At 44.6% G+C, this 27674-nt stretch overlaps 1 protein-coding gene across 1 annotated transcript in view; it reads left to right on the top strand.

Moving 5' to 3' along the window:
- The window catches only part of CFAP47 (cilia and flagella associated protein 47), a 2734468-nt gene that overhangs the window by 34811 nt on the left and 2671983 nt on the right, over nucleotides 1–27674 (top strand). Inside the window, exons 2-3 of the mRNA XM_086934611.1 lie at nucleotides 1463–1614; nucleotides 3006–3121. Of these exons, the coding sequence (XP_086790737.1) occupies nucleotides 1463–1614; nucleotides 3006–3121 (268 nt within the window). The remainder of the gene's footprint in view (nucleotides 1–1462; nucleotides 1615–3005; nucleotides 3122–27674) is intronic.

The following is a 27674-nucleotide window of genomic DNA, read 5'->3' as shown; positions in this document are numbered from 1 at the left end:
TATACTGATTCTGTAATTTTCTAGCCCCCTACATTACAATACCCAAATACCGGTCGGTATTTTGGCTCCTACATGTGGCCCTAGGTCTTTTGGGGATCTTTGTGAATTCATATGAACACTCGCTTGATGAACTCCACAGATCAGAACATGACTAGTCTGGAAAATTATCCTATAAAACATCATGGGCTGTAGACTGGGATACCCTCACTAGACAGGGTACTGCTCTAACGGCCACTATTGATTAATGTGCACTTGAATGCAGGCATAAAGGAACGTCAAACTGGGGGTAAATTGTTAGTGAGTGGAGTGAGGATGGAGCAGTGTTTCGTTTGTGAAAGAAAGAGTGCCAGTGCCAAAAGCACTGCTCGGTAGCCGGTAGATGGTGCAATTAAAAGTCAGCACGCTGAATACCAGGATTGCTAGTCTTTAATCAACTACCAGGCACTCCCTACTCCATTTTCTTGCTCTTGCAGTTTCCTGCTTTCTCTCTTTATGATGGTTTTGCTGACTTTCTCCTCTCTGTCTTTCCGATCTGTTTCCCTCTCTTGCACTTAGTAAATATCTGATGCTAGAAATAAGTACTGGTTTCCAAAAATAGGCGCTGGTGGCCATTACTGGCAACCACCAGCACAAATTAAGCACTGAGAAGGAGGAATGAAAGGACAGCTGTTTCTTCTATATATGTTGACAACAAACGTTTGCTTCCTTTTGGTGTTGCAATGCTATATCCACCAAGAGTGTGCTAATGTTTTATAAGGCTTGTTCTTGAAGGTCTTATGGTCTTCAAGAAAAACAACGTTCAAGAACCACCAAAATCTCATTTAAGATTCCCTGTGATCTTCTACATGACACATGTTGCTCTTGTCCTAGGATTTTACTAGAAAAAGGAGGTACATGCTGAATGCCTGCTTGAGGAGATTTGAATGTCAGCCTTGTCCAAGTCACAAATGATCTTGAATTTCTATGTATTTACATTTTATTAGTCTTGTAGTTTCATATTTTATAACTGTCATTGTAGATTGATTCAAGATTGTATTGCTAATATGGTTGATTTATTTAATCTAATAAAAGCTTTCAAATGAAATGAAAATGACTTTGTTATCTGTCATCACTTCCTGTCCATAATCCATCCTCGAGAGAAAAATTAAAATAGTGCTCCTGGTCCTGCAGTTGATTTTGTCTGTGAATTTCGAAGTGTGCAATCCTGTATTTGCACAATAACCTGATTCTGTTTGTGGCACAAACAGATCCTGAAAACCAAATCTAAAGAAGTTCTAGACCCTCTTCCCAAGACACAGAAGAGAATTTGGTGAAATATATGATCTGCTGCAGTCCTGCAGATATCCAGTTTCTTTCTTTCACATTATTAATTAACTTGATTTATTTGTGGAATAATAGCCTAGAAATAATTTTCGAAAGGAACGGTTTTAAAAGTAAGATGTTTCTTGCATTTTTCTTTCAGTTTACATTGAATGTTACCAATCCAGACAAACCTGTTGCACCTGGGCTTCAAGTGACAGCTACTGTGGAATATCAACCAAACGCAAAGCAAGATGTTCGGGACAAACTGAGTATTTGTGTCGACGGAGAAATAATAATAATACCTGTGCTAGGGTATGTGATTTAATCAACACTTTTTTTCTCAATTTTTAACAGGTGCACTTTGAAGACTGAACCTAATTTGTGAAAAAAGAGAGCCCTTCTTTTCACTTGAGGGTGTACGGCCATCACTGTGGCATTCACTTTCCTCTTTGGTCTAGTCAACAAAAGTAACCTTCCATCCTTGTTAGTGCGCATCCATAGTGTTGTCAGACAAATTGGCTTGGACATCACTTGATTACTTTCCCAATAAGGCCTGCATGAGCCTGAAAGTAGGTGAGTGACCCCCTGCTAACCATCTGGGGTATTCCAGACTTGTTTGAACATCTTTTTAACCCAGTATAGGACATTGAGCAAAAAAACAAGAGTATCTTGACACCAAGTTGTTTAGTGTAAGGACAGTGGTATGTTTTGTATTGCTTGTCTTAGTTTAACCTTCAATACCCCGCATAACCCAACCCTGCTATGCATATAGCAATTGAGTATCCCTGTTATTTAAAGATGTTGGTCCTACCTATAATATTTATGCTGACTTTTCAAACAGCTGTTATGCCCCCTAAAGTGTGTTATAACAACACTTGCCTACATAAAAAGCATTATCACTAGTAATAAAAGATAAGCCACTAATGACTAAAATGGGCATACAAATTGACTGAGAGCTGTTACAGGTCTGGCATGACATTTGTACTTTTGTACTCTGGATATCAGCGACTAATAGTCACCGTGACCTGCAATACCCCATAGAACAGGAAAAGATATCTTAAAGTATCTTACTGTTCATTGAAGATTGATCTCTGTAACATGACAAATCAGGCAGTCACTTTGTTTTTTTGAAATCGAGGCGGTTGCTTCTTCAGTTTACATATTTTAAAATACCAGAAAGATTTACTTGTCGGCCTAGCATAGTTTTATGTAACCGTTTTATTACCGTTTTATTTTTTTATAAATTGAGGTTTAGTAGGTTGACAAAATATAGATATTGTTTTCCCGGTAAACAACCTTTAGAACGCAACTTTTACCACGCAGTGCCTTTACGACGCAACTTTTACAACGCAAACCATTACAACGCATTGCGCTGGGGGGCGCTCTAGGATAGGGAATAGGTTTAATTTACTATCCAACACCTTCCCTACTATCCAGGGGGACGGGAGTTGGAATAGTAAATTAAACTATTCACTATCCAGCACCCCAAAGCACTATGCGTTGTAAAGGCATGCGTTGTAAAAACTGCGGTGTAAAGGCATGCGTGGTAAAAGCATGCGTTGTAACATCATACATCCTGTTTTCCCGCATTGCTTAAAAATTATGTTTCTCGGGCAAGCTGTTAAGTTGTAAAACCTAAAAAAATGTGAAAGATACGTAACTTCTGCTTTTAAATACACTGTCAAATGCATCTTCTCCCGTAGCTTTTCTCCATCGTGTGTGCTTGAAATGGAGACAGAGGTCAATTTCGGTACATTAATTGCAAACAACAAAGTGATCTCTAAAGAGATTAGCATCACGAATCATGGATCTTACCCAGGTAAGCGGCCTATTTCACCTAAATGCTTCAACACTTTGTTAAATGGTTGTGCTTTGGAAAACGTCAGCGTGTGAACGTTGCCAGGCCTGGATGCACTCCTAATGTTGCTGAATAGTCTGCTATCATCAGTGCCCCAGATGAGGTTTTGAACTGGGAGTGTTTAGAATAAACTTCCATGCAAGTGAAAACGCAGGGCTTTAAATGTAATGTTAAAACTGGGGGAGAGCGGGGTATCTATTAAAGGGGCCTGGCCGTTGTAATTAAGGATGTGGCTTTAAAACACCTAAGCTAAAAATCTGTGCTTAGCATAGTGTGCCCCCTGATTGGGATTTTGCTGCTATTTTCATTGTATCCAGATATAATATAAGTAACATTCCACCTACAACAAGCCCGGACTGTTGTTGGTTGGTTGTTAGTTGCGTAAGATAAATAAGCAATAACTATGGATGCAGTGCATTTAACATTGAAAATGCTTCCGGCCTAAAATGGTGAGACATCAGTGATCAATTTTCTCAAAGTGACAGGCAGATCTTTCTGGATGACTTTAATCTCCATTTAGGCTCTTTAGAAGTCTCTTCTGCCAACAAGCTTGCCACCTTTCTCTCAGCCAACGATCTCTTCCAATATTGCTTGGAAACCACTCATTCCAAAGGCTCAATACTGGATCTTGTTATAGCCAAAGCAGACCTGCTGACCACTGCTCCCCCCATCCATGTAGACTGGTCTGACCACTTCCTCGTTACCTTCTGTTTTAATCGTTCGCACGATATAACACTCCGCCAACTAAAAGAGCTACTACCTGGTTCCGCAACACTAAAAACATTGATCTTGACACGTTTTGTGCCACTACTATGCGGTCACTTCCTAGACTTGACCCTAATGTGGAGGTCAACTTTCCCACCTCTCAGTGCCTCTCAGTTCTAGCAGTCGAAATCGACAATGTCGCTCCACTCCAAAGCAAAAGGAAAAGACCCACCCTTTCAGTACTTTGGTTCAATAAAGCTCTCTACGATGAAAGGAAAAACCTCAGAATCCTGGAGAAACAATAGACAAAATCTCCATCCACCTTCAGTATCTCTCTGTTACGTTCAGCAAGATCAAAAATACCATAACCACATCTTCTATGAAAAAGCATCACATTTCAGATCCCTCCTTGACTCAGCCAAAAACAGACCTAAAAAACTTTTTGACCTTATCAAAAACCCAAACTGTTCTCCTCCAACTTCTAAGCCTGAGGACTCCACTAAGAAAGCAGCCGATTTTGCTATTTTCTTTGATGAAAAGGTCAAAGCACTGGGGGATCAGGTCGCCCAACCCACCCCGTTGAGGAGCGGAAATCCTTAGTCACCTGGCAAAACTTTGACGTCTTCTCGGAAGATGACGTCCCCAAATGCATCCTCTAAACCTAACCATCCAACCACTCTACTGACCCCATCCCTAGCGGCATCGCCATCAATTTCTACACCCATACTCTCTCTTACTGGACCAGGCTAGTTAATCTCTTCCTCAGTCAAGACTCCCTCCCTGTTGCCCTTAAATCAGGATAGGTTACCCCTCTTCTAAAAAAACCCTCTGCTGATGCGAACGACCTCAACAACGTCTGCCCTATCACCAACCTCCCTTTTCTTTAGAAAATCACCGAAAAATGTGTTGCAAAACAACTTTCCCTACATATTATGGACAATAATCTCCTTGACGTTTTCCAATCTGGCTTCATCCAAAATTGCAGCACTGAAACAGGCCTGCTGCAAGTGATTGATGATGCGCTGCATATATTCGACTCTGGGGAATCGTGCCTTCTGATTCTGCTTGACCTCTCTGCAGCTTTTGACTCTGTTAATCACAATACCCTCCTCAACACTCTTCAACAGAGAATGGGATTGGATGGCACCGTGCTTACATGGTTTGCCTCTTTCCTCTCGGACAGATCCCAAATGATTAAGATAGCGAACAGTCTTTCATCTCCATTGGCTGTAGGTCAAGGCATCCCTCAAGGCTCCATCCTGGCACCCACTCTATTTAATCTCTACTTGGAACCATTAGGGAACGTCAAAAGCAAATTGGGGATCCATTACCATCTTTATGCGGATGACACTCAAATCTACCTCAAGCTGTCTTCCGCACATGATCTCTCACTACTCAACTCTACTCTGAACTCCATTCACAACTTGATGTTAGCTCACCAACTCATTCCAAATCCCACCAAAACTGAATTCCTCCTCCTTTCGACCTCTCTCTCACTTCCTCCTGTTCAATCGTGGATGGATCATCTGATCTTACTCAACAAACCCATCATTGTTGACAGCGCTATATCCCTAGATGTCATTCTTGACAAAAGACTCAACCTAATCTCCCACATCGACTCTATTGCCAAGAGTGCACGGTACCAGTTGCGCTTTCTGTGGGGGATCTGTTGGTTCTTCCCGGAGAAAGACTTGAAAACCCTGTTACAAACACTGGTTCTCTCAAGACTGGATTATTGCAATTCTCTCCTGACAGGCCTACCCAAATCCCAACTCTCCCCTCTCAAATCCATCCCCCATTCAGCAGCTTGCTTCATTTCAGGGTCTAAACGAGGCAAACACGTCACTCCTATCCTGTCCTCTCTTCGATGGCTTCCAATAGAGGCAAGGTCTATTTACAAAACTGCCTGCATCACACACAAAGCCTTTCACAGGTCCTCCCCTCGGTACCTGGCAAATAAATTGAAATTGTCCGGAGGCTCTCGACCCTCTCGCAATGCGGAAAAGTTTCCGCTTGAGCCCCCCGTCTTCAAAAGGGAAAGATCGATGGCGCAATCCTTCTCAGGTAATGCGGTGAGAATCTGGAACTCGCTTCCCCCATTGCTCCATGCCACCTCCTCTACCCGGATCTTCAAAGCTGATCTCAAATCTCTTCTCATCCAAAGACACTTTCAGAACTAACTCTTTCATTCTCAGGTCCCTCTTGGAAGTTCGCTCTTCATTGTAAATTTTTATTTTTTCTTGTATATTCCTCATCCCTGCGTGCTGTGTTGGATTTTGTGTTTGTGTACCCTTCATTTTTAGTCTCCTGTTTTGCTATGGAATATTCTATTTTGTACCACTTTTCTCTTGTAACGTAACTAGCTCTATTGTACAGGGCTCTGACACCTTCGGGTAATGTCCGCTCTTTATATAAATGCACTAAATAAATAAAATAAATACATAAAAATACATTATCAAAGGCAGGGAATGGTGGCACTGCTGCAGAGTTAAGATTTGTTTGCACCCTGATGGTGAGGGAAAAAATGGACAGCCCGATAGAGACCCGTCTCAGCATCTGCTTTTTACAACTGCAGATGCTGAGAAGTGGCAGGACCCAGTCCACTTAAAACACTGTGAAAACACATTGAAATGTGGAACATGGGTGTTTTAAGACTGCTGTCTTAGAAACAAGTAGTACTAAACATTTACGAAGGACTACAAATATTGTGCAATTAGCCCTTGATAACTGTAAATAGGGTACTAGAGCTCAATAGTGCCAATATCTGATTAGAGTTAAACTTGGACATGTTATGATTTAATTTGAAAACAGTGCTTACCGTGTTCCTTTCATGCTAGTGTATCTACCCTAAGTCGAAAATTACCGTTTGGAAGTGAGAATTGAGTGATCACAGACTTTTTGGCACACTTGTGTTCGGCACTGCATTTTGCTGGGGGTTTACTTTTGCAATGCCACTTGGTGTCTGTTGTGAGAGAAAAAATAAAATCAAGGGCCTGACTCAAGAGTACTTTTACTGTCTGCACACAAACTTTATGTTGCTAATTTACCTCACACCAGGAAAAAAAACCCCAACAATGCCTATACATGGTAATGGCCATATGCATCCATGCACCATCCCTCTCAATCTAGAAAGAAACATCTCCAACTAGAGAATGGCTGGACTAAGTGAATTGCTTTGTTCTGGTCATCAATGACTGGGCTACACAGAGGCAGCCTTCTTGCTTATTGGCTTGGTTGCCTTTAGCTACGCACAGGAAATCCTGGTAACATTGTAATCTTAAATCTTGGCAGCCAATGGTTAGGAACATGACTCTCCAGCCTAATAAGAAGAACATATTTCAGACCCATGGGCTTCTAAAATACACTTCCAGGAGAATAATGAGCACTTTTCACTAATCTGTAGGTAAGTGAAATGAATGAAATGTCAACTTATAAAGCGCGATTGTTGCCCTGGGGCGTCCAAGCGCTAGCGAACAGTAAGAAGTTGCTTTTAGAAAAAAAGAGAGCAGAATTAAGAAGGAGCATTGAACAAGAAGGTCTTGAGCTGTTTACGAAAGGTGGAAAGATTTGAATTGGACCTGAGTTGAAGCGGAAGTGAGTTCCACAGCTTGGCGGCGTTGTAGGTGAACATCCTGCCGCCAGCTCTTAACTTTTTTATTCTGGGGACAATAGCCATACATGAGCGGAGAGTTCTGCTGGGTTGATACTGTAATGCTAGGTCCCGGATGATAGCCGGTCCTGTGTCCCAGAAGGCTTGGTGGAATATACACATCGCCTTAAAGGCGATTCTTTGTCGTACTGGAAGCCAGTGCAGACTGATCAGACCAGGTTTGGCTGACTGCCTGCGCGGCAACTGAAGCACGGTGCGAGCCGCACAATTTTGCACAATCTGGAGCTTGCGCAGTGTATATTCTGGGGCGCCAAGATAGAGGACGTTGTTAGAGTCTAAACGGGACTGAATCAATCCCTGAATGGCCACTTTTTTTGCCTCCACCGGCAGAAGAGAAGGACTTTCCTCAACATCTTTAGGAGGCCAAAGCACGTAGCCGCAAGTTTTGTGGCCTGGGTGTTAAAAGAAAGAGTCTTGTCCAGCTAAACCACAAGGCTCTTTATATTGTCCTTGGGTATTGGGGGGCACCAAGACATGAGGGCCACAAAGGGTTTACAAAAGTAGGGGTAGTGGGACCCAGGAGCATCAACTCTGTTTTATCCCCATTTAGCTTAAGAAGGGAGGAAGTCATCCATCCCTTTACCTCCTCTAAGTATTTTGCCAGGCCACCTGGGGATGGCGAGCCCGGCTCCTGCGCCAAGGAGACCACTAGCTGAGTGTCGTCCGCATAGGAAATGATCTTAATGCCAAACGGACGGACTACCTCAGCCAGTGGTCTCATAAAGATATTAAAAAGCGCAGGGCATAGGGAGGAGCCCTGCGGGACTCCACACTTCAGTGGCCTGCTTGAGGATATCGAGTCTCCATCAAAAATTTGGAAAGACCTATCGCTCAAAAAGGATTTGAACCATAGCCATGCTCCGCCGACTATTCCGACACTCAACAAACGTCTCAGCAAGATGTCATAGCTGACCGTGTCGAATGCCGCACTTAGATCAAGGAGGATCACTGCCACTGACCCTCCCTGATCCAGGATCTTTCTGGATGCCTCGGTGACTGCCAGCAGGTCGGTCTCTGTCCCATGTCTGCGTCTAAAACCCGTCTGGGTGGCATCTAAGAGCTGGTTATTCTAGAGGAACTGCCCCAGATGGATATTGATATACCTCTCAAGAATTTTGCTTGCCCAAGGGAGCAGAGAAATGGGACGGTAACTACTGAAGTCACCGGGGTCCAGAATGTTTTTTTTTAGCATAGCACGCACCATGGCCCGCTTCCAAGCAGGCGGCACGGTGCAAGAAGTAATGGAGGCGTTTAGGAGGTAAGATAACCTGAGGTGCCAGCATCATGACATCTGGGGGGGCTGGATCACATGGAGATCCTGATTTTACTTTGCTGGCTATAGAAGCTAGAGATTCAGGATCGAGTGGCGGGAAGTGATCTAGCATGATGGGAGATTGGGATGACATATGCCCTAAGATTGTTGGGTCCTGGGCTATGGGCTGTGATGCAATCGAGGGGAAGGAAGAGTAGATTTGAGTGACTTTCTGGTGGAAGAATTCTGCCAGGTTATTACAGTGGGCTGTGGATTTGTCCAAGTGCGTGCTGGGAGAAGGAGGTTTAGTCAGCTTCTTCACTATTTGGAAGATCTCCTTGGGCTTGGACTTAGCTTGTATAATTTTCTCAGCAAAATATATAGATTGGGCAGATTTGACCTCGGATTTATAAATTTTGATTGCCTCTCTATATTGGGCTTTATCAATCATTGAGTAGCCTAAACGCCACCGTATTTCCATTTTCCTACAATGGTGTTTCTTATCCCTAAGGAGCTCTGAGTACCAGGGGGCAGTTTTTTGAGAACGTTTCAATGTGATTTTGCTAAGAGGTAGAATGTCGTCGATGGACTGTGCAATCCAATCTTCAAAATCCTGGTTGGCTACACAGGGATCCTCATTATAGGAGGGCTGGCTCATCTCAAGTCTACTGGTCCAAGATTCAACTGGTAGTTTAGCCCAACTTCTACCCCTCCTTACGACGGGTCTAGAAAGGGCTGCCTTGGGTATAGTCCAGGTGAAAGGCACCAGTAGATGGTCAGTCCACGGGAAGGAAATTGGTAGTCCCACCACCATCTCTTTACAATTGCTGAACACTGGGTCCAGCAAGTGACCTTTAACATGGGTGGGAGCATTTAATTGTTGGACTAACTGTAATGCTGCTAGATCATCTATAAGTCACATAGCAGAATAGTCCGGGGCGACATCAAAATGAAAATTAAGGTCTCCTAACAGAGTGAAGTTAGAGGCGGTTCTAACCCGTTCAGCTAGGACGGTCGAAAGGTGACTATGGAACTGTTTCGGGGGGCCCGGGGGGGCGATATACAACGGTGCCTGAAAAGCAGTTGTTCGGAGAAAATTCCAGACTGAAGGCTAAACTCTCGCAATCTGGGATTGATTCAGGGATGGTTCGGCGAAGATATTGATCTTTATATATGATGGCTAGGCCTCCTCCTCTCCCCTCGGGGCGATCCTGACGAGAAATTTGGAAGCCTGACAATTGGCGATAGCCAATTCAACATACATTTTGTAAGGGACTAGAACACTGACACTGTGGTCTGGCTAGCAGGCCTCAGTGCACTCTGAGTTGAAAAAGCAGTAGCATCAGTCCAAAAATGTGGGGCTGAACATGCAAAAGGGGCATTTCCTTACATGGCCCCATGTTGGACTTAGCTCTTTTTGCAGGGTCATCCCTAAACTTTTTGCCTTTCTCCTAGCCTTTTTTCTGACATAGTGCTGGTGGTTTTAGGACTCTGGGCACTTTAGCACTGCTGTCCAGTGTAAAATGTGTGTGCTCTCTTTGTAAATATGGTTAGGATTGGTCTACCCCTGTTTGGCATATTTAATTTACCTGTCCTTCCCTTGTAAAGTGGTATCTCTTATACCCAGGGCTGGCAAATTAAATGCTACTGGTGGGCTTGTAGCGCTGATTGCGCCACCCACCAAAGTAGCCCTTTAAAGCTGTCTCAGGCCTCTGCCATTGCAGTGCCTGTGCGCGCAGTGTTACTGCTGCTGCGACGTGGCGCCTAAAGTGTGTGCCATGTCTGTGACCCCCCGTTTTACTGCATGTCAGTCACCCCTAAGGTAGGCCCTAGCTAGTCCTCTGGACAGGGTGCCTTGTAGGTAAAAGGTAGATCATGTTCCTTAAGTGTGTGACATGTCCTAGTAGTGACAAACAGCCATTTTTGTTCATCACTACTGTGAGGCTGCCCTCCAATAGGAATGCATTGGGGATTCCCTGATACGTGTTTCAGTGGTAATTCCTGAAATGAGAGGAGCAACGTGGTCAAGTTTGGTATATTTGGAATAGTGATAATAAATGCTATGCAATGGTGTACACAGATTTATTATAACTATTTTGGAAATTCCACTTTTAGAAGTGAGCATTTTTTGTGTGCTATGTTGCTGCCTGCCTGATGTGGATTGCATGTCTGGCTTTTGAGGGACAGGGGCTGGGGAGATGTGTGTGGCTCCAAGAGGGGCCGGGTGAGTCAGCGCTAGGCTGAATAGGACATCTGCATTTGGAGTAGTGGGAGGAGTAGGACCCTGACCCTGAATAGGTTGTGTCTGCCTGAGTGAATGCTGGCTCCGCCCCTGTGGTGGTTTGATGACCGAGCCCCCACCTGAAAATAGGGAAGAGGAGCCCTCTATGCAGAGTACTCCAAAAAAAACAGAACGAATTCAGGCTGGTACCCCCAAGCCTTGTGCTAGGGCAGACAAAGGAGAAATTATTTATAAATATTGGGGCTGTGACGCCATGAAGAGGGTGTTTACTTGTACCTGTTTTGGGAGGCCGAAGGACTGCTGGGCAAGGAGGAACCGCCATGGGAGCCCGCTGCAGCTTCCTGATGGTCACTACTTACTGGCCTGCCTGTGCCCAGCTCTGTCCCTCTGCATTTTGGGCTTAGCGCCCCATGAGCGCTATATTTCTGCCCCATGACTTGAGTAGAGTACTGGGGCTGCGCAGCGCTGAGCTGCACATCATGGAGACGGAATCCCCGGTGCAGGGATTCCCCAGAGTTGCTGCAAGAAGCGGGAGCCCACCCCGCTTTTGTGCTGCTGAGCGGCGAGAGCCTACCCCGCATTGTGTGCTCCTAGCAGCAGGCGCCCACCCCGCATTCATGTAGGTTCTACCTTATTGATGACCTTACAGTGGGAGCCTACCCCACTTATGTGAATTCAGTGGGAGCCCACCCCGCATGTTGGTTCCTGCAAGGTACAACAGTAGCTCACCCTGCTGTTGTGTTTTATATTACGGCGGGAGCCCACCCAGCACTTTGCCGCAGGAACAAAGGAACCGCCGCGGCCCGGAAGACAGGCAGACTCTGTGCCTGTTTGTGGGTGGGGCTAATACACGGCCCGCCAATCGGAGCGGGCCAGGAGAGGAAGCTACTACGGCCGCCAATTGCTCATGGGCAAAAAGCTTGAATCTGCGCATTGTTGGAGCTCACTAGGCACCATGTTATCTATGTCTATTTTCCTCTGGGGCAATTCTTGGTTAAGCCCCAGCTTGGGGGCTCAGAAAGCACTGTGGTGCCTTTGCCTATTTTTCCAGCTGTACTGCCTGTTGGAGGCCAGCTGCAACGCTTGGGGCACTTTTGTTTAGGAGTCATGGAGTGGGGCTTCAGTGGCACAGTAAGTGCCTGGGGGCATATTTATACTTGGCTGAACCGCACGAGTGCGGGAAGCTGCCACACAGGGCATGTTTCTGTCTGGAGGAACAAGGAGGGGGTAAGATAAACACCCCCTGCCCCAGCGCATTGGGCACCTTGCTTTGGCTGCATTGGTAGCAAAAGGGCACTTGGAAGGCCCTAGGTTCGCGCCCTGACTCCCTTGCTCACTTTGCCACTGGATTCAACTAGCCTGGCTCATGACTTCTGATTAGCCAGAAACCAGTCCCAGGATGCTTGTTTCCGGTCCAAGGAAGACATGGCTTGGCAGTTCGGGCCGGACTGTTCCCATGAGGCGCAGGGTCAGACTGATTTGCTTATGGCCATGTCTGAACTGGGGTGGCGGAGTGAGCTAAAGAATGATGATGGATTAAACCCAGATCAGTTGACTGGGGGTGAGTGCTTGCAATGTTCAACACTCCGTCCATCATCCCCTTTGGTTTTGCTTTTCTGGACATAGGGCATTGGAGCCCCAGTGAAAGGCCTGTTTGTCTGGGGTCAGTTCAGTGGGTAGGCTAAGGTGCTGTGTGCGCTTTTGCAGTGTTACTATAGTGCACTGCTGATTTATACCTAATGTGATTTATTGCATAATGTGTTTATGCTTGTGATGGCTAATGTCATGCTATGATGTTTTAGGATGATGCCTATTGTGTAAAGTGTTTATGCTAATGAGGTATGGGCCTAATGTGTTTTATGCCTAATGTGATAATGCTGATGTCATTATTGTGCCAGTAGTTACTGGTTGTAATTTACATTTGCTACTTGAGCTTTGTGATGTTTCTGACAGTGGCCCAATTGGCCCTGTCCTGTATATAGCCAGTTGGCTCAGTGTATATGTGTGGTTATGATCTAATGTGTTTATGATAATACAAAGGCTATTTGTTATATAACCTTGTGTGGAGTTTCTTTAGTGGTGTGCCTAGTGTGTTGCTGCTGTGTGTGTGTGTTGTGCAAATGCTTTACACATTGCCTCTGGGATAAGCCTGAGTGCTCGTGCCAAGCTACCAAGGGGGTGAGCAGAGGTTATCATCAGTGGGTAACTTCCTTGCCCTGACTAGAGTGGTGGTTTCTGCCTGGCATTGCGCAAACCTTAGCCAACCAGAAATCCCATTTCTAATCCCCCCCCCCTCAGATGCAAGGTGATGAGTAACCTCTTGTCCTGGCGGTGCTCATCATCTAAGTGGAAGAACCTGGAAAGGCCATCTGCATTGGCATGGCCAGTCCCAAGTCCATGTTCCACTGTTAAGTTCATAGCCTGTAGTGAGGTGGACCATCTCAATAGTTTGGGGTTCTCTCCTCTCCTCTCATCTGCATCCACCATCTGAGAGGTCTGAGAGGTCTGTAGTCAGTTTGAACACTGAAGTGAGTCCCAAAAAGGTAGGTTCTCTACATCTTCAGGACCTTCCCACAACAATGGCTTCCCTCCCAAAGGCAGCCCAATGTTGGTTTCTGGGGAGGAGTTGCCTACTAATAAAGGCAACTGATTGGTCCTGACCCTGGTCATTCAGTTGTGATAGGGCTGCCCCATTCCCATTTTCTGTAGCATCAGTTTGGACAACAAACTCCTTGCTAAAGTCAGGTGCTTTCAGGACATGTTCTGAGCTCAAAGCTTCCTTAAGGGTATCTAAGTCCTTTTGAAATTGGTCAGCCCAATTGATTTTCCTTGGCTGCTTTTTGGAGGTTAACTATGGTACCATACCCGTTAACAAATCTCCTGTAGTGCTCAGTCAGACAAAGAAAGATGTCAGTGTCTTAGGAGCTTCCCAGGCCAGAATTGTCTGGATCTTGGGTTGGAGAGGTTGTACATGGCCTCCACCCACTCAAGTACACTATCGACCCTTGACCTATCTGGCAGCTGCTTGCCTTGATAATCAACCCTGCCTGTTGAAGGGCTTGAAGCACTTTCCTGAGGCGGACCGGGTGATCCCAAGTGGAACTAAAAATCGTAATAACATCCAGATATACTGTACTAAAGTACTCCAAACCTGAAAGTACTCATTTCACAAACCTCAAGAAAGTAGTAAGGGCATTTTTCAACCAAAAGGTAATCGTTTTGAATAATAGTGGCCTTTAGGAGTTGAAAAAACAGACCTCTCCTTGGCTCCTGGTATGAGTGATATGTGCCAATAACATGAAGTCAGGTCAAAGGTGCTCAGATATTTGGCAGATCCCAACTTATTAATGAGCTCATCTGCTCTTGGGATGGGTGAGCATCAGTCTTGGTGACTGCCAGTGGCTGTTCCTCCATTTGGGTGGAGAAGCGTTGCACCCCTGCTGCGAAAAAAGCAGAGGTGAAAAATAAAATGCTAATAAAATGAATTTATTACCATTTTATTTTTCACTGCTGCTCTCATTCCGAGCCACGGCTGGGTAGGGCTATTGTTGCTGATTTGCAACAGGGGTGAAGTGGTGTCAACTCCTGTTTAAAGTGTATGTCACTGTGGCCGGCTGACTTGCGACAGCCAGCCTGAGATGCATTCGTTAAACCTCTTCAACTTGAACTGTTTCATACAGCTGAATGGAAAGAAGGCACAGGCCCTCAGTGCCTAAAAGAGTGTCAGCCAGCCCCCTCCAACCTGGAGCTAATCTCATGCTGCTTAACATTAGCAGCATGAGAGCAGTGCCTACATTGGTAGGGGCTCTGGGACTCATGGTAGGACTGCCGATGGACTACTAGGGAGCTCAATCACCCCCAGCTGTTGCATCCTTGTAACCTCAGCTTTGATGCTAGCTTTGATCTGATCTGACAACCTGTATAACTTTCTTTTTATAAGCAAACTGTCACTGGTGTCCACATCATTGGTCTCCCATGTTGTCAAACCTGGTGTCAATAAAAAGAGATCAGCAAAGTGACTGAGCAAATTGTAGCAGTCTTTCTGTTGCTGTGCAGTCACAGAAAGTGAAAGAGAGAACTGCTCCCTCCAAGCAATCTTGGACATTGGTGGTCTGGGACAGGATCACTTGAGTCTTCTCCCCATCTTTCACCATGAGCATAGTAAAATCAACTTCGGCATGATGAAGCTTGAGCCTATTCACATGTATCACCCAGTGGAATGACTGGGGGTTCCCAAATTTACCAGATATGAAAATGAAACTTCACCCTTCTTTTGGTTTAGTCCCAGTCAATTTAACTTGGAGGGCCTTGTGAGCCACATGCTATAGGACCCACACCAGTTGTCCAGGTTGGTACTCCACCTTGGAGGATGTCTGGTCATACCAGTTCTTGGCAAGTTTCTGGCTGGCCTCCAAGTTTCTTCTTGCCTTTTTCATGTATTCAGCCATTCTAGAGTGAAGGCCAAGTACATAGTCCAAAATATCTTGTTTGGGCTCCTTAATAGGTCTCTTCCAACCTTCGGTCACCAGACTTAAAGGACCACATCATGGGTGTTCAAAGAATAGCTCAAATGGGCTGAAAACTACTCCTTTCTGGGGACCTCCCCCCAAAGCAGGCATGGCAGTAGAATACATAATCTTCTGAATGTCTCAGTTAAACCTACAATCATGCCCTTCATGGACTTGTTGAACCTTTCCACAAGACCATTTCTTTGGGAATGGTAGGGGGTGGTGAACCTATATGTCACTCCACACTCATCTCACATTGCTCTTAGATAGGCCAACATGATATGTGTGCCCCTTTCTGAAATAGGGAACCCAACTCTGGTAAAGATGCCAAGTGTGGCTGTAGCTACTGCAGGGGCAGTAACTGCCCTATGTGGAATAGCTTCAGGGTACCTCATAGTATGGTCTACTACCACCAAGATGCAGTCCAGCAGAAGGTGCAGCCTCCCTTTTCCAGATCCAGGGGTCAGCAGAGCAGTCTTTCTTGACTACTTGTTCAAGTTTCAACATGATCTGAGGTTTAGAGTGCTAGAGGTGTCCTTTTAATTCCCAGAAAGTGCCCTTGGTGGGATGATGCAGCTGCTAGCCAATGTGCTACCAGGTCCCCTCCCTCTTGGTGATGACTTTCTGGCTATGCGTGACATCTAGCATTCGCAGAGTGCACTATTCTGCCCACTTTTAAGATGTCAGAACCCTTCCTCCGATCTTAGGAGCTTGGTAGCCCACCCTAGAGGTCTGGCAACCTATGGGCTACATACCCACTGGAAAAACAATTTGGGCACTGGTCTTCTATCTCTGTTCATGCTGCCAGCTTATCTACCTGAACAAAGGATAGCCCTACAAGTAATTGCAATTTGCCCAACAAAGGCGGCTTCGCCTTTGAAGCTCACCTTTTGGGCTAACACCCTGAGTGGCTTCCTGCGAAGGGGAGGTAACACCTCGACCTGTAGCCAGCTGCTATTGTTCCTAAGCCAGGGGGTCGATCAACTACTCCCCAGGAGGACAGAAAGCTGTCTGGTGGACAGTGACCGTGTGAAGCCACTAGAGTAACTGGGTCACAGAGTGGCAACTTTCTAAAAGTTGCATTTCTTTAATAGTGACATTAAAGTCAACTTGGGCATTAAGTCCAGTTTAATGCCATAATTAATTTGATACCTTACAATACCTACCTAAGTAGTCCCATTCAGGATTTAGCCAGGCTGAGGGTGCTGCCAGTGTCCCTGTGTTAGCCAATGGGGCTTCTAACTCTTCCACTGCAAAATGACAATTTGGAAGTGTTGCTGCTTAGACATATATATCAAATTACATGTCCTGCTTAATAATGCACAGCTCCCTGCCTTAAGGCTTGGTAGGTCTTCCTTTGGGGAGGCTTTCAAATATTGTCAAATGAAGTGGGGGCTTTGCCATTGGTTTGAATGGCAAAGTCGAACTAGCAGTGTGATCAGTGCCCTTCCAGTCTGCAGTGGCAGGCTGGGAGCCATTTTGTACTTCCTCACACCAAGGGAAGCACAATCAGTGCTGCAGTTTTGGGTGGACACTCTGCCTTAAATGCCCTGGGTACTCTGGGTACCATATACTAGGGACGTATAAGTAAGCCAGTCTCTGCAAATTGGGGGTAGTCAGTTCGAGATACACTTTGTAAGGGGTTAAAACACTGGCACTGGGGTCTGATAAGCAGGCCTCTACACACTCTGAATGGATTAGCCAGCAGCATCAGTGCAAAAATGTGGGGGTGAACATGTGAAAAGAGGCATTTCCTTACACTTGGTGAGGCATAAATAATAAATATTTGTTGAAACACGATTTCTGAAAATTATCATTTCTGTGCAAAGTAGGTTTACCAGTAAAACTGCATGTCTATGGAACCTTAGTGGCCATTTCCTCAAAAAATGTGCTGTATGTAAATGATAGTGTGCTACCACACCAGTGCTCCAAAATCCACAACTGGCTACATACCACACTCTTACTATGCTCCTGTTGAAAGGGCATTACACATTTGCTACACTTGTTTTTTGTGTGGCACTTAGATATTTCACAACCCCATTCACTTTAGTGATATAACAATAATGGAGCACCCCCCAATCTGAAAATTGTTCCAGCACCACTGGGGAGAGCGCGTTGGGAGGGGCCACAATAGCTGACCTTTCTTGTAATCCTCGTTGTTCCGTGGTTTCTAAACATAGGGGATTGAAAGTCTACATCTAGTGCTGCTGTTTATTGCAGGAAAACTTGACGCACAATTAGAAAGTGAAGGGATGATGGAATATATTTTGATCATATTTATTTTGCTCCATGTTGACTTTTTAACTTCCTAATGATGTTAACTATGCGATGTGTATATGTTTCTGCTCCTCCTATAATGAAAAGGAATTTGATAGTTAGCCTAATGTAACTTCTGTATAGCTTCCATTGGTGCAGCAGGTGCAGTGACACCTGGGTCCAGCGGCCCGAGGGGCCAATTGAATCATTGTTGTATTATTGGTGTATTTTATGATTCAAGCAGCAGCCAGTGGGGAGGGGGCATGTCCTTCCTTGCACTTGGGTGGAACCAAGGGCACTCTGTGCTACTGAATGTAAACATGTTATTGGCTCAAAGTCGCGAGGTACTGTTTTTCATTTGTTGTAGAGAGTCAAGAAGAACTAAAAAAGTCATACATAAGCCCAATACTAAAGAAAACAAACCTGGACCCACTGATCCCCGAGAACTACCAACCAATTGCAAATGGACCTTTTCTGGGCAAAGCGATAGAAAGAGCAGCATTTGCCCAGATGTCACAATTCATTGACGATAATGCCATACTTTCAGACTTTCAAAACGGGATTCCATCCAGGAAAAGGCACAGAATCTGCCCTCGTTGCCATCTGGGATGTCCTTAAGAACACAGTTGACCAGATTGGGGTTGCTGCACTACTTCTCCTGGACCTCTCAGCTGCCTTTGACATGGTTGACCATGACACTCTGATACAAAGACTCTCCATAGCCGGCATAGATAGGGACTGCTCTAGACTGGAACACATCCTACCTTCACAACAGAACTGTCATCCATACCCCCCTTTCTTGTTCAAACCGTACTTCACAGAAGCAAGGGTCCTTCAAGGCTCTATTATCCTACCCATGTTTTTCAACATCTACATGAAGTCATTACCGGCACTGATCAATCACGTGCTATAACTATGCAGATGACAAATACTCCTTCAACTGGAATGCCCCAAAGACATTAGAAACTCACCAATGTTCAGTTGTCTCAGAGCCGTGGATCAATGGATGACAAGGATCCATCTCAAATGTAATGCTTCCATAACGGAAATACTCACATGTGGCCATTAGAAAAACTATGACCCACTCAATACCTGGCCGGATGATCTGGGAACACCTCCTAAAGTATCAAAGGAAGTAAGAAAGCTCAAATCAGAATGACCATGGACTCCAAGCTATCAATGAATGCCCAAGTGAACAAACTAGCAAGATCAAGCTTTGTTACTATAAAAAGCCTGCAATGCATCTTCCTCCATCTGGGATTTACACACAAGGTCCAGGATACCATCTCTCTTCCAGTTTTCGTTTCTTTTGTCAGCTCCCAAACTACGCAGTGACCTTCCCCTCCAAGATTTACTCCTTTTTGGTGATTTTTAATGAAATGGTGGAGGGGTATCTTGTTTTGCGTGCACTTCAGATTCATCACACGCTGCTGTCACCTGTTGTAGTTTCCAATGAAGTGTGCCCTTGTAGGCTTCACAAACGTAAAGCACTTTGATGTACTACATAAAACCTAAACACACAACATTAACTATATTATAGCGAGTGTGTGTACAGTAACAACACGCAGCAAAGGCGAAAGAAGCGTATTGGCCCGCTTCCGTCCATGTCATCATGCTAAGCAGGTTTCTCTTCTTTACTTGTGTCCACATGGTAAGAATCCACCCTCGAGCACTAGATTACTGTGATGCATCATAGATCATGATACATTGATATACCAGTATGTATATGTCACCCTGAGCAGTATTTGGCAGCTGTTATTGCTACCCTTACAAATGGTAATGATTTTACCGGCCTAAGCATGATGAAGGGCTTAGTAGACCTGCCGGAATTCTAATCTGTAACCATGTCAAACACAGATCCCTACTGCAGTAGCGGTGCGTCCATTGGGGCATGATATTGTCCAAATCAATCGGTGCTAAGATCACAGGTTTAATCCTGACAGGGCTGTTCAGGCACAGTCCTTCTAAGGTCGAAAATGAGCATAACGGACTTTGGTACTGCAATCAAAACTTATATTTCGTCAGTTTGTGTTCTGCAAAGGTGCACTAATTACTTCTTATTTAGAGCATATTTTGCCGTTTAAGGTGTGTTGGACTGGCTGACTGACAAAACGGCATGGATTCTATAATATTATCAAGGTAAAGGTCTTTGATGGTCGCAATTGTGCAACTGGAACTGAAAACAGCCCTAAACGGACACTGAATCCAACAAGCATTAAAAAGTAATTGTTAAAATCATATTGCAAATATGTCAACTTGGTATCGTTTTTATGGTTGCAGTGTGAGTTCATTTTGCATATATAAGCTGGTGTGTGTTGTTTTATTTTGTGGATTATTTTTAGGAACAACATTTTTTTTGTGTGAAAGTGGTAATTGCTATTCTCAGTATCTGAGTTAACGGAAAAAGAGGTCTCTTTCTTATTAATGCATGTAGGTATTAGGATTTCACTTCATCAGTTGCAGCACAGCCGATATTTCCCCTAGTTAGTGGAGCTTGGGTAAACAGTGCGCCTGCGCTGAAGGATTAAACTGGTGGTTACACACAATCTGGTCCAGGACTCGGTTTTACTGAAGTGCAGAAATCTGTAACCTGTGGATTGGTCCCTTAGGGAGCACTTATCCTGTATGGTTGTTGCTGCTCAGAATCCTTTATGTCAGGAGAAATATTAAACCTTCTGAGTCTAAAACTTTTTTCCAGAACTGCTACTGAAAGTGTACTCCACCGTTTATGTGAGAAAATCAAAATGCAGTATTTGTAGAAATATATTATTTTAGATACATATGCACCTAAATTGCACTTTACAATTCACTTCTAGGTAGCTTATTTATAAATAAAGGTTATTATTTCGTCAGGAAATGAATAGACTCCTAGTCATCGCTCAACAAACTCATAATATTATTCTAATAAAAATAAGCTCTGCTGTGAGAAGAAAAGAATGTGCAGGGTGGCATAAACCTTAGCGCTTATAGTGTTAGGGAGTTTCCCGAGGGTGCGCATTCGGGGGTATTGCAGAGCTCATAAAAAATATCTTTGGAATGAAAGAACTTAGCTTTTGTTTTTGTTCTAACTAAACTTACAATTCTATCCATTTTATTTCGGTACTACATCCCACTCTCCATGTTTTAGCAATCCCCCCTTAAGAGGATGGCGTGTTGGAATGGGCTAGAACTGAAATAGATAACAGAGTGAGGTATTGAACTCGCTTGCACAACCTACTGCCCTGCCCAGGGAAAATCGGCAGAACAAATTAAGAAGCCTGTGGGCCATTAGTGACTTGGAGATTTTGTTCTGTTTGACAAACAGCCGATTGACTGGGTAGAACTGGAGGAAAGATGATAATTTTACCCGCAAACCAAGAGGTAATATACACAGAAGAGAAATATCTTTTGTGATCTTGATGTTGTAGCAGTTCAAATTTGTGATAATTACCAATATCTATAAGCATCAGAGAAGAATTATGTGTGGGCCGTGCTAGCAAGGATTAGGAGTGTAACGCAGGCCCCTGCAGCGCTTGTGGTGCATTGGGGGAGCCAAACCTTTCGGAGGGCCCCCAATCCTTCAGAAGACCCGATTTAGCCCACAGCCAATGAATATCTGTGATACATATGGGAGACTCGGATACCCCTTATTACCTTCTGTAGGGGTGCCCATCATGTTGGTTTACACGGCTAGCAAGGATCCTAAGAACTGTGCGCCCTGACACAAATTCCCCACCCCTCATGCTTCTTGGGCGCCCAGTGTTCATCTGGGTCACATTTTCCGGTGCCTCTCTCCACTGACTGAACCCTCCAACTCCACCCCACTCTAGATAACTCACACACAAGCGTGCAGCTTCCTCGTCACAGCTCACCATAACCAAGGTGGACTCTATAATATCTCAGCAGCCTGTGACCTAGGCAACCATTCCACCGCACCTGTGACTTAGTTCCGTGTGTGACCAGCATGGCATTGACAGAGTCATTTCCTTTGCACCTGGTCACTCCTTGTAGGTCTCCTGGTAGTAGTTACCCTGCTCATACCACTCTTGGGAGTACAAGGCATAGTTGTGGTGGGTCTATTTACATTCCTCAGTGTCTTTGTCTAGTCCTTTGGATTATTTGATCATCACTCTTCTAACAGCACAAATATCTCCTCCTTTCCACAAATCACCTCCTAACTTTATTCCCAGAGATATTCTCCTTTCCACAAATCACCTTCCAGCAGCTACCTATGTCATATGACATCTCTTTATTAATGTAATAACTGCACTTTCACAATTGCTTTATTAACGTTTCTGCTTTCTCAAATTTGCATGAAAATGCACCATTTTGCCACTCTTTTTTAAAAATTTTCTTGGGTCGCCCCGAACCCCTCTCATGTTGTTGCTCGCTACGGTGCTGTACACCAATCATTTTCCGCATCACCACTTTCAAATGTCACCAGCCGGCCCTGGGAACAGTCCAGCCCGAACTACTTGACTCAGTGGCATGGAGAGCACGGGACCCACGTCTGGGCGTACCCGTCCCACTCAGGGTGACAAATGCAAAAAGAACAATTGATGGACAGAATGCAGAACAATGTCATGCATTCACCCCAGAACAGAGATCGGGGCCTAAATCCATATTTTTTTTGCTCGCTATTCCAGTTTGGACCCAGCCATATGCAAATCAGTCTTGACCCTGCCCCCAATGGGAACAGTTCACTTCAGCCCGAACTGCCAGGCCAGGTCCTCCCTGGACCGGAAACAAGCATATGCAAATCAGTCTTGATCCTGCGCAGATGAGAGAAACCATTTTGTCGCGAGCGTTCTGTTTGTTGTGCCTGGCTTTTTCTTGCTGCACAATATGTCCTGCATTACTCTCCCCCAGTCACACGGTGGTGCCATAACTCTCTAAACTAAGCATCAGTGTTCGGAACTGACAAAACTTGGAGGTACAATGTATCCGAATGGCACGGATCCCTTTGAAAGGAACACTGATGGAAAGACTTTTGTTTTGAGGGCGCCCGGTCTAACTGCGTCGGCGAAAGAAAATATTTATTTCGGGGTTTTGTCCAAAAATATTGTGCTGCTTCTGCTTGAAAAACAATATATCTAATTGCAAAGTGTAAGATACTGGCAGCTGAATAGTTGAGTTTAAAAATGTACCATTCCGTGTCCTCACTTTTATCCAGCATGCAGTCAGGTTTCTAAGTTTTATTCATTTTCACTCTTGTCTGTATGATTTCTGCTCCAGCACTGAACTAAATGTCGCAGCGGGGTTCCATGGCCCCTGTACTCTGATGGAATATGGTTCCTCAGCCACCTTTCGGATTGTTAAAATCATCCATAATTGAGGTAAAGAGGGGGCCTCACAACCACGTGCCCCTGCTGCACCATAGCCAGCCACGCCCCCTTGTCTGGAATGCTGCTACGTTTAGGAGTTGCCCAATTTAAGGCCACATCCTGCGCCATTAATCATTCCCTTTGTTGCCAAGTCACGCCATTTGCACCAGCGGCAGCACAAAATGACGGGACAGCATTCCCCCATCCCCACACCGCAAATCCTTGTGTGCTATTTGCCTCCCACCTCACCCGCCCACATTTTGCTAGTTCTGGTTACCTTACAGATAGTTTAAGAGGTGATAGCTTGGACTACTGACCTCCTTTCCAATTTGCAAATCTTCATCAGAACCTTAAGATTGCCAGGAATTGTAGCCCTAGAAGCTAGAGCGGACACCTTGAGGTGGCCAAACCACACTTCCGAACGGAGTTTTGTCTGGATTTCCATGCCGTCAGAAGTCCTGCATACAAAAGGCACTCCTCTCCATTCTTGAGAGCCAAAGAAAACTATCTTGGAGCCTTCAACTACTAGCTTGATGTTGACATATCGGCTTTCATGGCACTGTTGTTATCTGCAAAGACTTCAGCCAGCAGCCTGTCCACCTTACAGTTGATTGTCTCTCAAATGGCAGCATCGCACTGAAGACTTACCTGATCACTAGCCCCAAATATTCCATCTTCATCATTCCATTTATTCAAAGCTTGTGTTGCTTTTGCTTTAAGACTTCGACTGCAACTTCCTGTGCCCTGAGAAGCATGCAGTCAAAGAGGAGGCACATAAGCAGAACGAGTGACACCCTCCGATACCTTAACTGAGGCCAAGAAGTTCCAATGACTTCCCCGTATACCAGCAACCTACCTCTTGAGCTAATCTCACTTTGGGAGGGAGGCACCTTTAACTCCAGTACCAATTACTAGCCACATTTTCCTCTTTTTTTTTTTTTTTAGTTTAAAAAGCTTTATTAAGTGAAAATAATCAACGTAAAACATCATTACATCTGCAAACAATAACAAAGAATAAAATGCATCCAATAATAAGAGTGCAAATGGAAAACATACCCCAATAAAGGGGAGAACCTTATACCAATGAACAATGCTTTTATGAGTTTTTCATATAGGGGAAAAAGAGAGTAAAGAGGGGGTAAAGGGGGGAAAGAAGGAAGGAAGAAGGCAACAAATAATACAATGTCTCATTATCAAAACTTAACAAATAATCACTAAAGAAAGGGTAGAGACAAATAAGTATTCAGGGAGCATGTCTAGATAGATAATCCGTTAAGGGAGACCATAATAAATCTCTTTTGATTAATAAATGTACTGATGTGGCATAAGCACGGTCAAGTCTATGGTGGTGACATAACAAATTCCACGCCACATTTTCCTCTTATCTTAGTGGTGAGGAATGACTATGCAATCACTCTCTCCTTCCAGGTTGCCTCTATCTCCTTAAGAAATTATTGGAATGCAACACCGTCCTAGGGCTCCTTCTTATAGGAGCAGTCTAGAAGCATGTCCTGAACCTAGAAAGGGACTGGCTTGTAAAGAGGAAAAAAGCTCTGCGCAATCTTCTAAAAAGTTACAAATGTTCACTTGTGTCTCGGTGCTGACTTCTGTGTAGAATAGCTGGCTGTTCTCGGTGGACTTTGACATTGCCTTTTGCTGAAAATTCATCCTGGAGGAACACAGGAAGTACCCTGTTTTTCTTGGTTAAAATTCAGCACTGCCAGCACTGGACACTGTCCTTCGGAGCCCATGCTGTCCCTCGAATCTTCACTGAGAGCTTGGTACTGGGCCATCCTGTTTGTGACAGCTGACAGTCCCGCTCTACCTTTACCTAGATGATGAGGTGGTGTCAAAGTCAGATGCAGAGCCTGGGCTACCTCGTGCTTGGAACTTTTATCTTGGGTGCTCATAAAATTACTCCAAGTCATCTTATTTTCCTTCCGCAATTATCCATAATGTAGTGGTGGTTCTGGCTGCTAGATTGGAAAAAGGCGTCCCTCCAACCAAGAGTCAGGCGAGCAACGCCCATAGGGCTCAAAGGGCTTCAGCCCCATCTCCCCCCGTCGTGGGTGTCAGCCCGGGCTGAGACAGCTTCCTGAGCACACACACACACACAGTTTCTGAGCTGCTGTAGGCTAGCTGGTCTGGCGTCTGTCTTATTGCAGCCGCCGAGTACTTCACAGGCCATTTACTTGTCAACGAGGCTTTGTTGTTTTTTCACTCCTTCTTAGAGCCCCTGCATCTCCACTCAACCTATTGATGGAAGAATTAGCCCCCCAACATTTTTATTAGCCCCCCCACCACCCCCTGAAATTCTGCTCTAGTTGCACCTCTGCCAAGTGTGTAATAGTGATCTCCCAGGCAGTGGATCACTTCCTCAACAATGTGATTTTGACAGCACAATGGTTCTGGGGGCTTTCAGGAGCTGGGATCCTGCTGAGGGGGACGGGGGAGACCAGTCAGATGCATTCCTGCATGTAAACATGTTGCAGCTAAAAGCAGTCTTCTCAGCATTGATGGCGCTCCTGCCATTCCTGAGGTCCAAGATGGCGATTGGCCATTCATACAGCACAACAGTCTTCGTTATCCGGTTGCACCCACTCCCCTCAGATTTGCAAGCTGGTGATGGCTTTCAGAGCATGAAAGTAATGACCTACCATGTGCCTGCTAGTTTATGTGCGCACTTACGTGCTCAGTGGATGATTGCTGTGTTTTTTTCCCTCGCATGGATGAGTCAGGTTTCCGGTGAAAGCTTGGAAAACCTACCTCATGATCACATCAAGCCAGGGAAGTCTTACTCCAAAGCCAAAAAGATTTACAACAGTCATCCAATGGACTTTATACACTTGTTTACTCTGGTACTGCAGTCTTTAGTCCCTTAGGACTGAACTTGGTTGTCTTTAGGCTTACAAAAATCTTTTTAAAAGGTGGCCTCCTGCCACCTAGAGACTGTATTTGTGAAAAACTGCGGTTTGGATGGAAACGTTTCATGCATGGTAAATGGGCTTGTGCTCCTGAGTCCCGGACTGCATGTGAAACTGGCATTATGACTTTTGGTTTGGGCCTGGCGTCAAGCCAGGTAATCTAGTGTTTGTACAGAGGCTTAGCCTGTTACTGGTAATGCAAGGCCCAGAACCTGTAGTGTAGCAGCATATCCTGTTTTGGGAATCTTTAATGGGACCAGATAAAAAGAGTGCGGTCTAATGATCCCTCTCCTTTGAAGTTCTGCTGTTATGTGAACCCCCAAAACCTTACACTAGTATGTCAAGTGCATGTGTGGGAAGTAAATATGTAGTAGAGTGGGGGAGATTTTGCAATCCTACTTGTCAAAATGTTCTATTTATTTAAATTACTTCGTGAGTCAGATTAAACCCTTTTTGCGTGCTATGCTTGCCATATGCCTGCCTAGCATGTACTAATACCTATTATTGTGGCCAGGTTTGTGTCACCTGGAATCAAGCATGCACTGCTATTTTGATATACTTCATTGAACAACCAATTTAATAGGTTTGCAAATTAAATTTAGCAACATTTATTTTCATATGCTTTATGTGCATCGTAATCATATCATCATGACGATGCAACTGAAACTTCCGCAACTCTGAATAGATACGCTGAGGCTATAGAATAGTGTTAGATCCCATCTTTTGAGACCATACGGTCAAGGTTATTTAACTTTGGAATACGCGAGAAGCAGGCAACAACGCATTCAGCGGCATCGTCATGATGGTCATGATGGTAATATAGCAAAGGCTGATCGTTATTGCCCCTGACGAAGGGACTGCCTGTCCCGAAATGCATTGGGCGAAGGGCGAAGATTCATAAACATTTTATTTAATGAGTGTTAAAAACAGTTTATGCTTTGTAACTGTTGTTTGAATGCAAACGAAATATGCAATGATGATGGTATGATTACGATGCACATAAAGCATATGAAAATAAATATTGCTAAATTGAATTTGCAAACATATTAAATTGGTATTTCAATGAAGTACATCAAAATAGCAGTGCATGCTTGAGTCCAGGTGACACAAACGTGAGAAGGCAGTTACTGTTCTGCCTTTAAGTAGCAGGGATGTCTACAGGTTGGTTAGCTGAACGATCATGTTATATAAAAAAAGCCCTTGGTATGGCACACACATCAAAACCTTTTTAAAAGGATTTCAGGGTCCACTTCATCCATATTCAAGATAGTGCTGTCTCTAGTGTACATCTAGAAAGACATCCCAGTGTGTGGGTTACTATAGAAAAGAGAACAAAAATAAGCCAAGGGATCTTTAGCGTGTAGCTGTAGAGCACCCTTAGAAGAAACATAGGGAGTGCCTCACATTAGCAACCACCAGGAAGCGATTGGCAGGTTCTCTCCAATTTGCTTACTATATCTCCATCGGCACACATTGCCATGTTTAGAGTTAGACTATATCAAGTAGTACGGCTATTAAACTTAATAAGGTCTAAACATGGCATTGTGTTTTTAACCATGAGTGCGGCCATTGATAATTAAAGACAAATGCTTATTGTCTTTGCAACTAATTTTGAACTTTTTCTTGTGAGGAAGAAGCTTCTCCTCTCTCTTTG

The sequence above is a fragment of the Lissotriton vulgaris genome, chromosome 8 (assembly GCF_964263255.1).
Source record: "Lissotriton vulgaris chromosome 8, aLisVul1.2, whole genome shotgun sequence".
Lineage (NCBI taxonomy): Eukaryota > Metazoa > Chordata > Amphibia > Caudata > Salamandridae > Lissotriton > Lissotriton vulgaris.
Note: the sequence above shows the minus strand (reverse complement) of the source record. Positions and strands in the feature narration are given on the sequence as shown.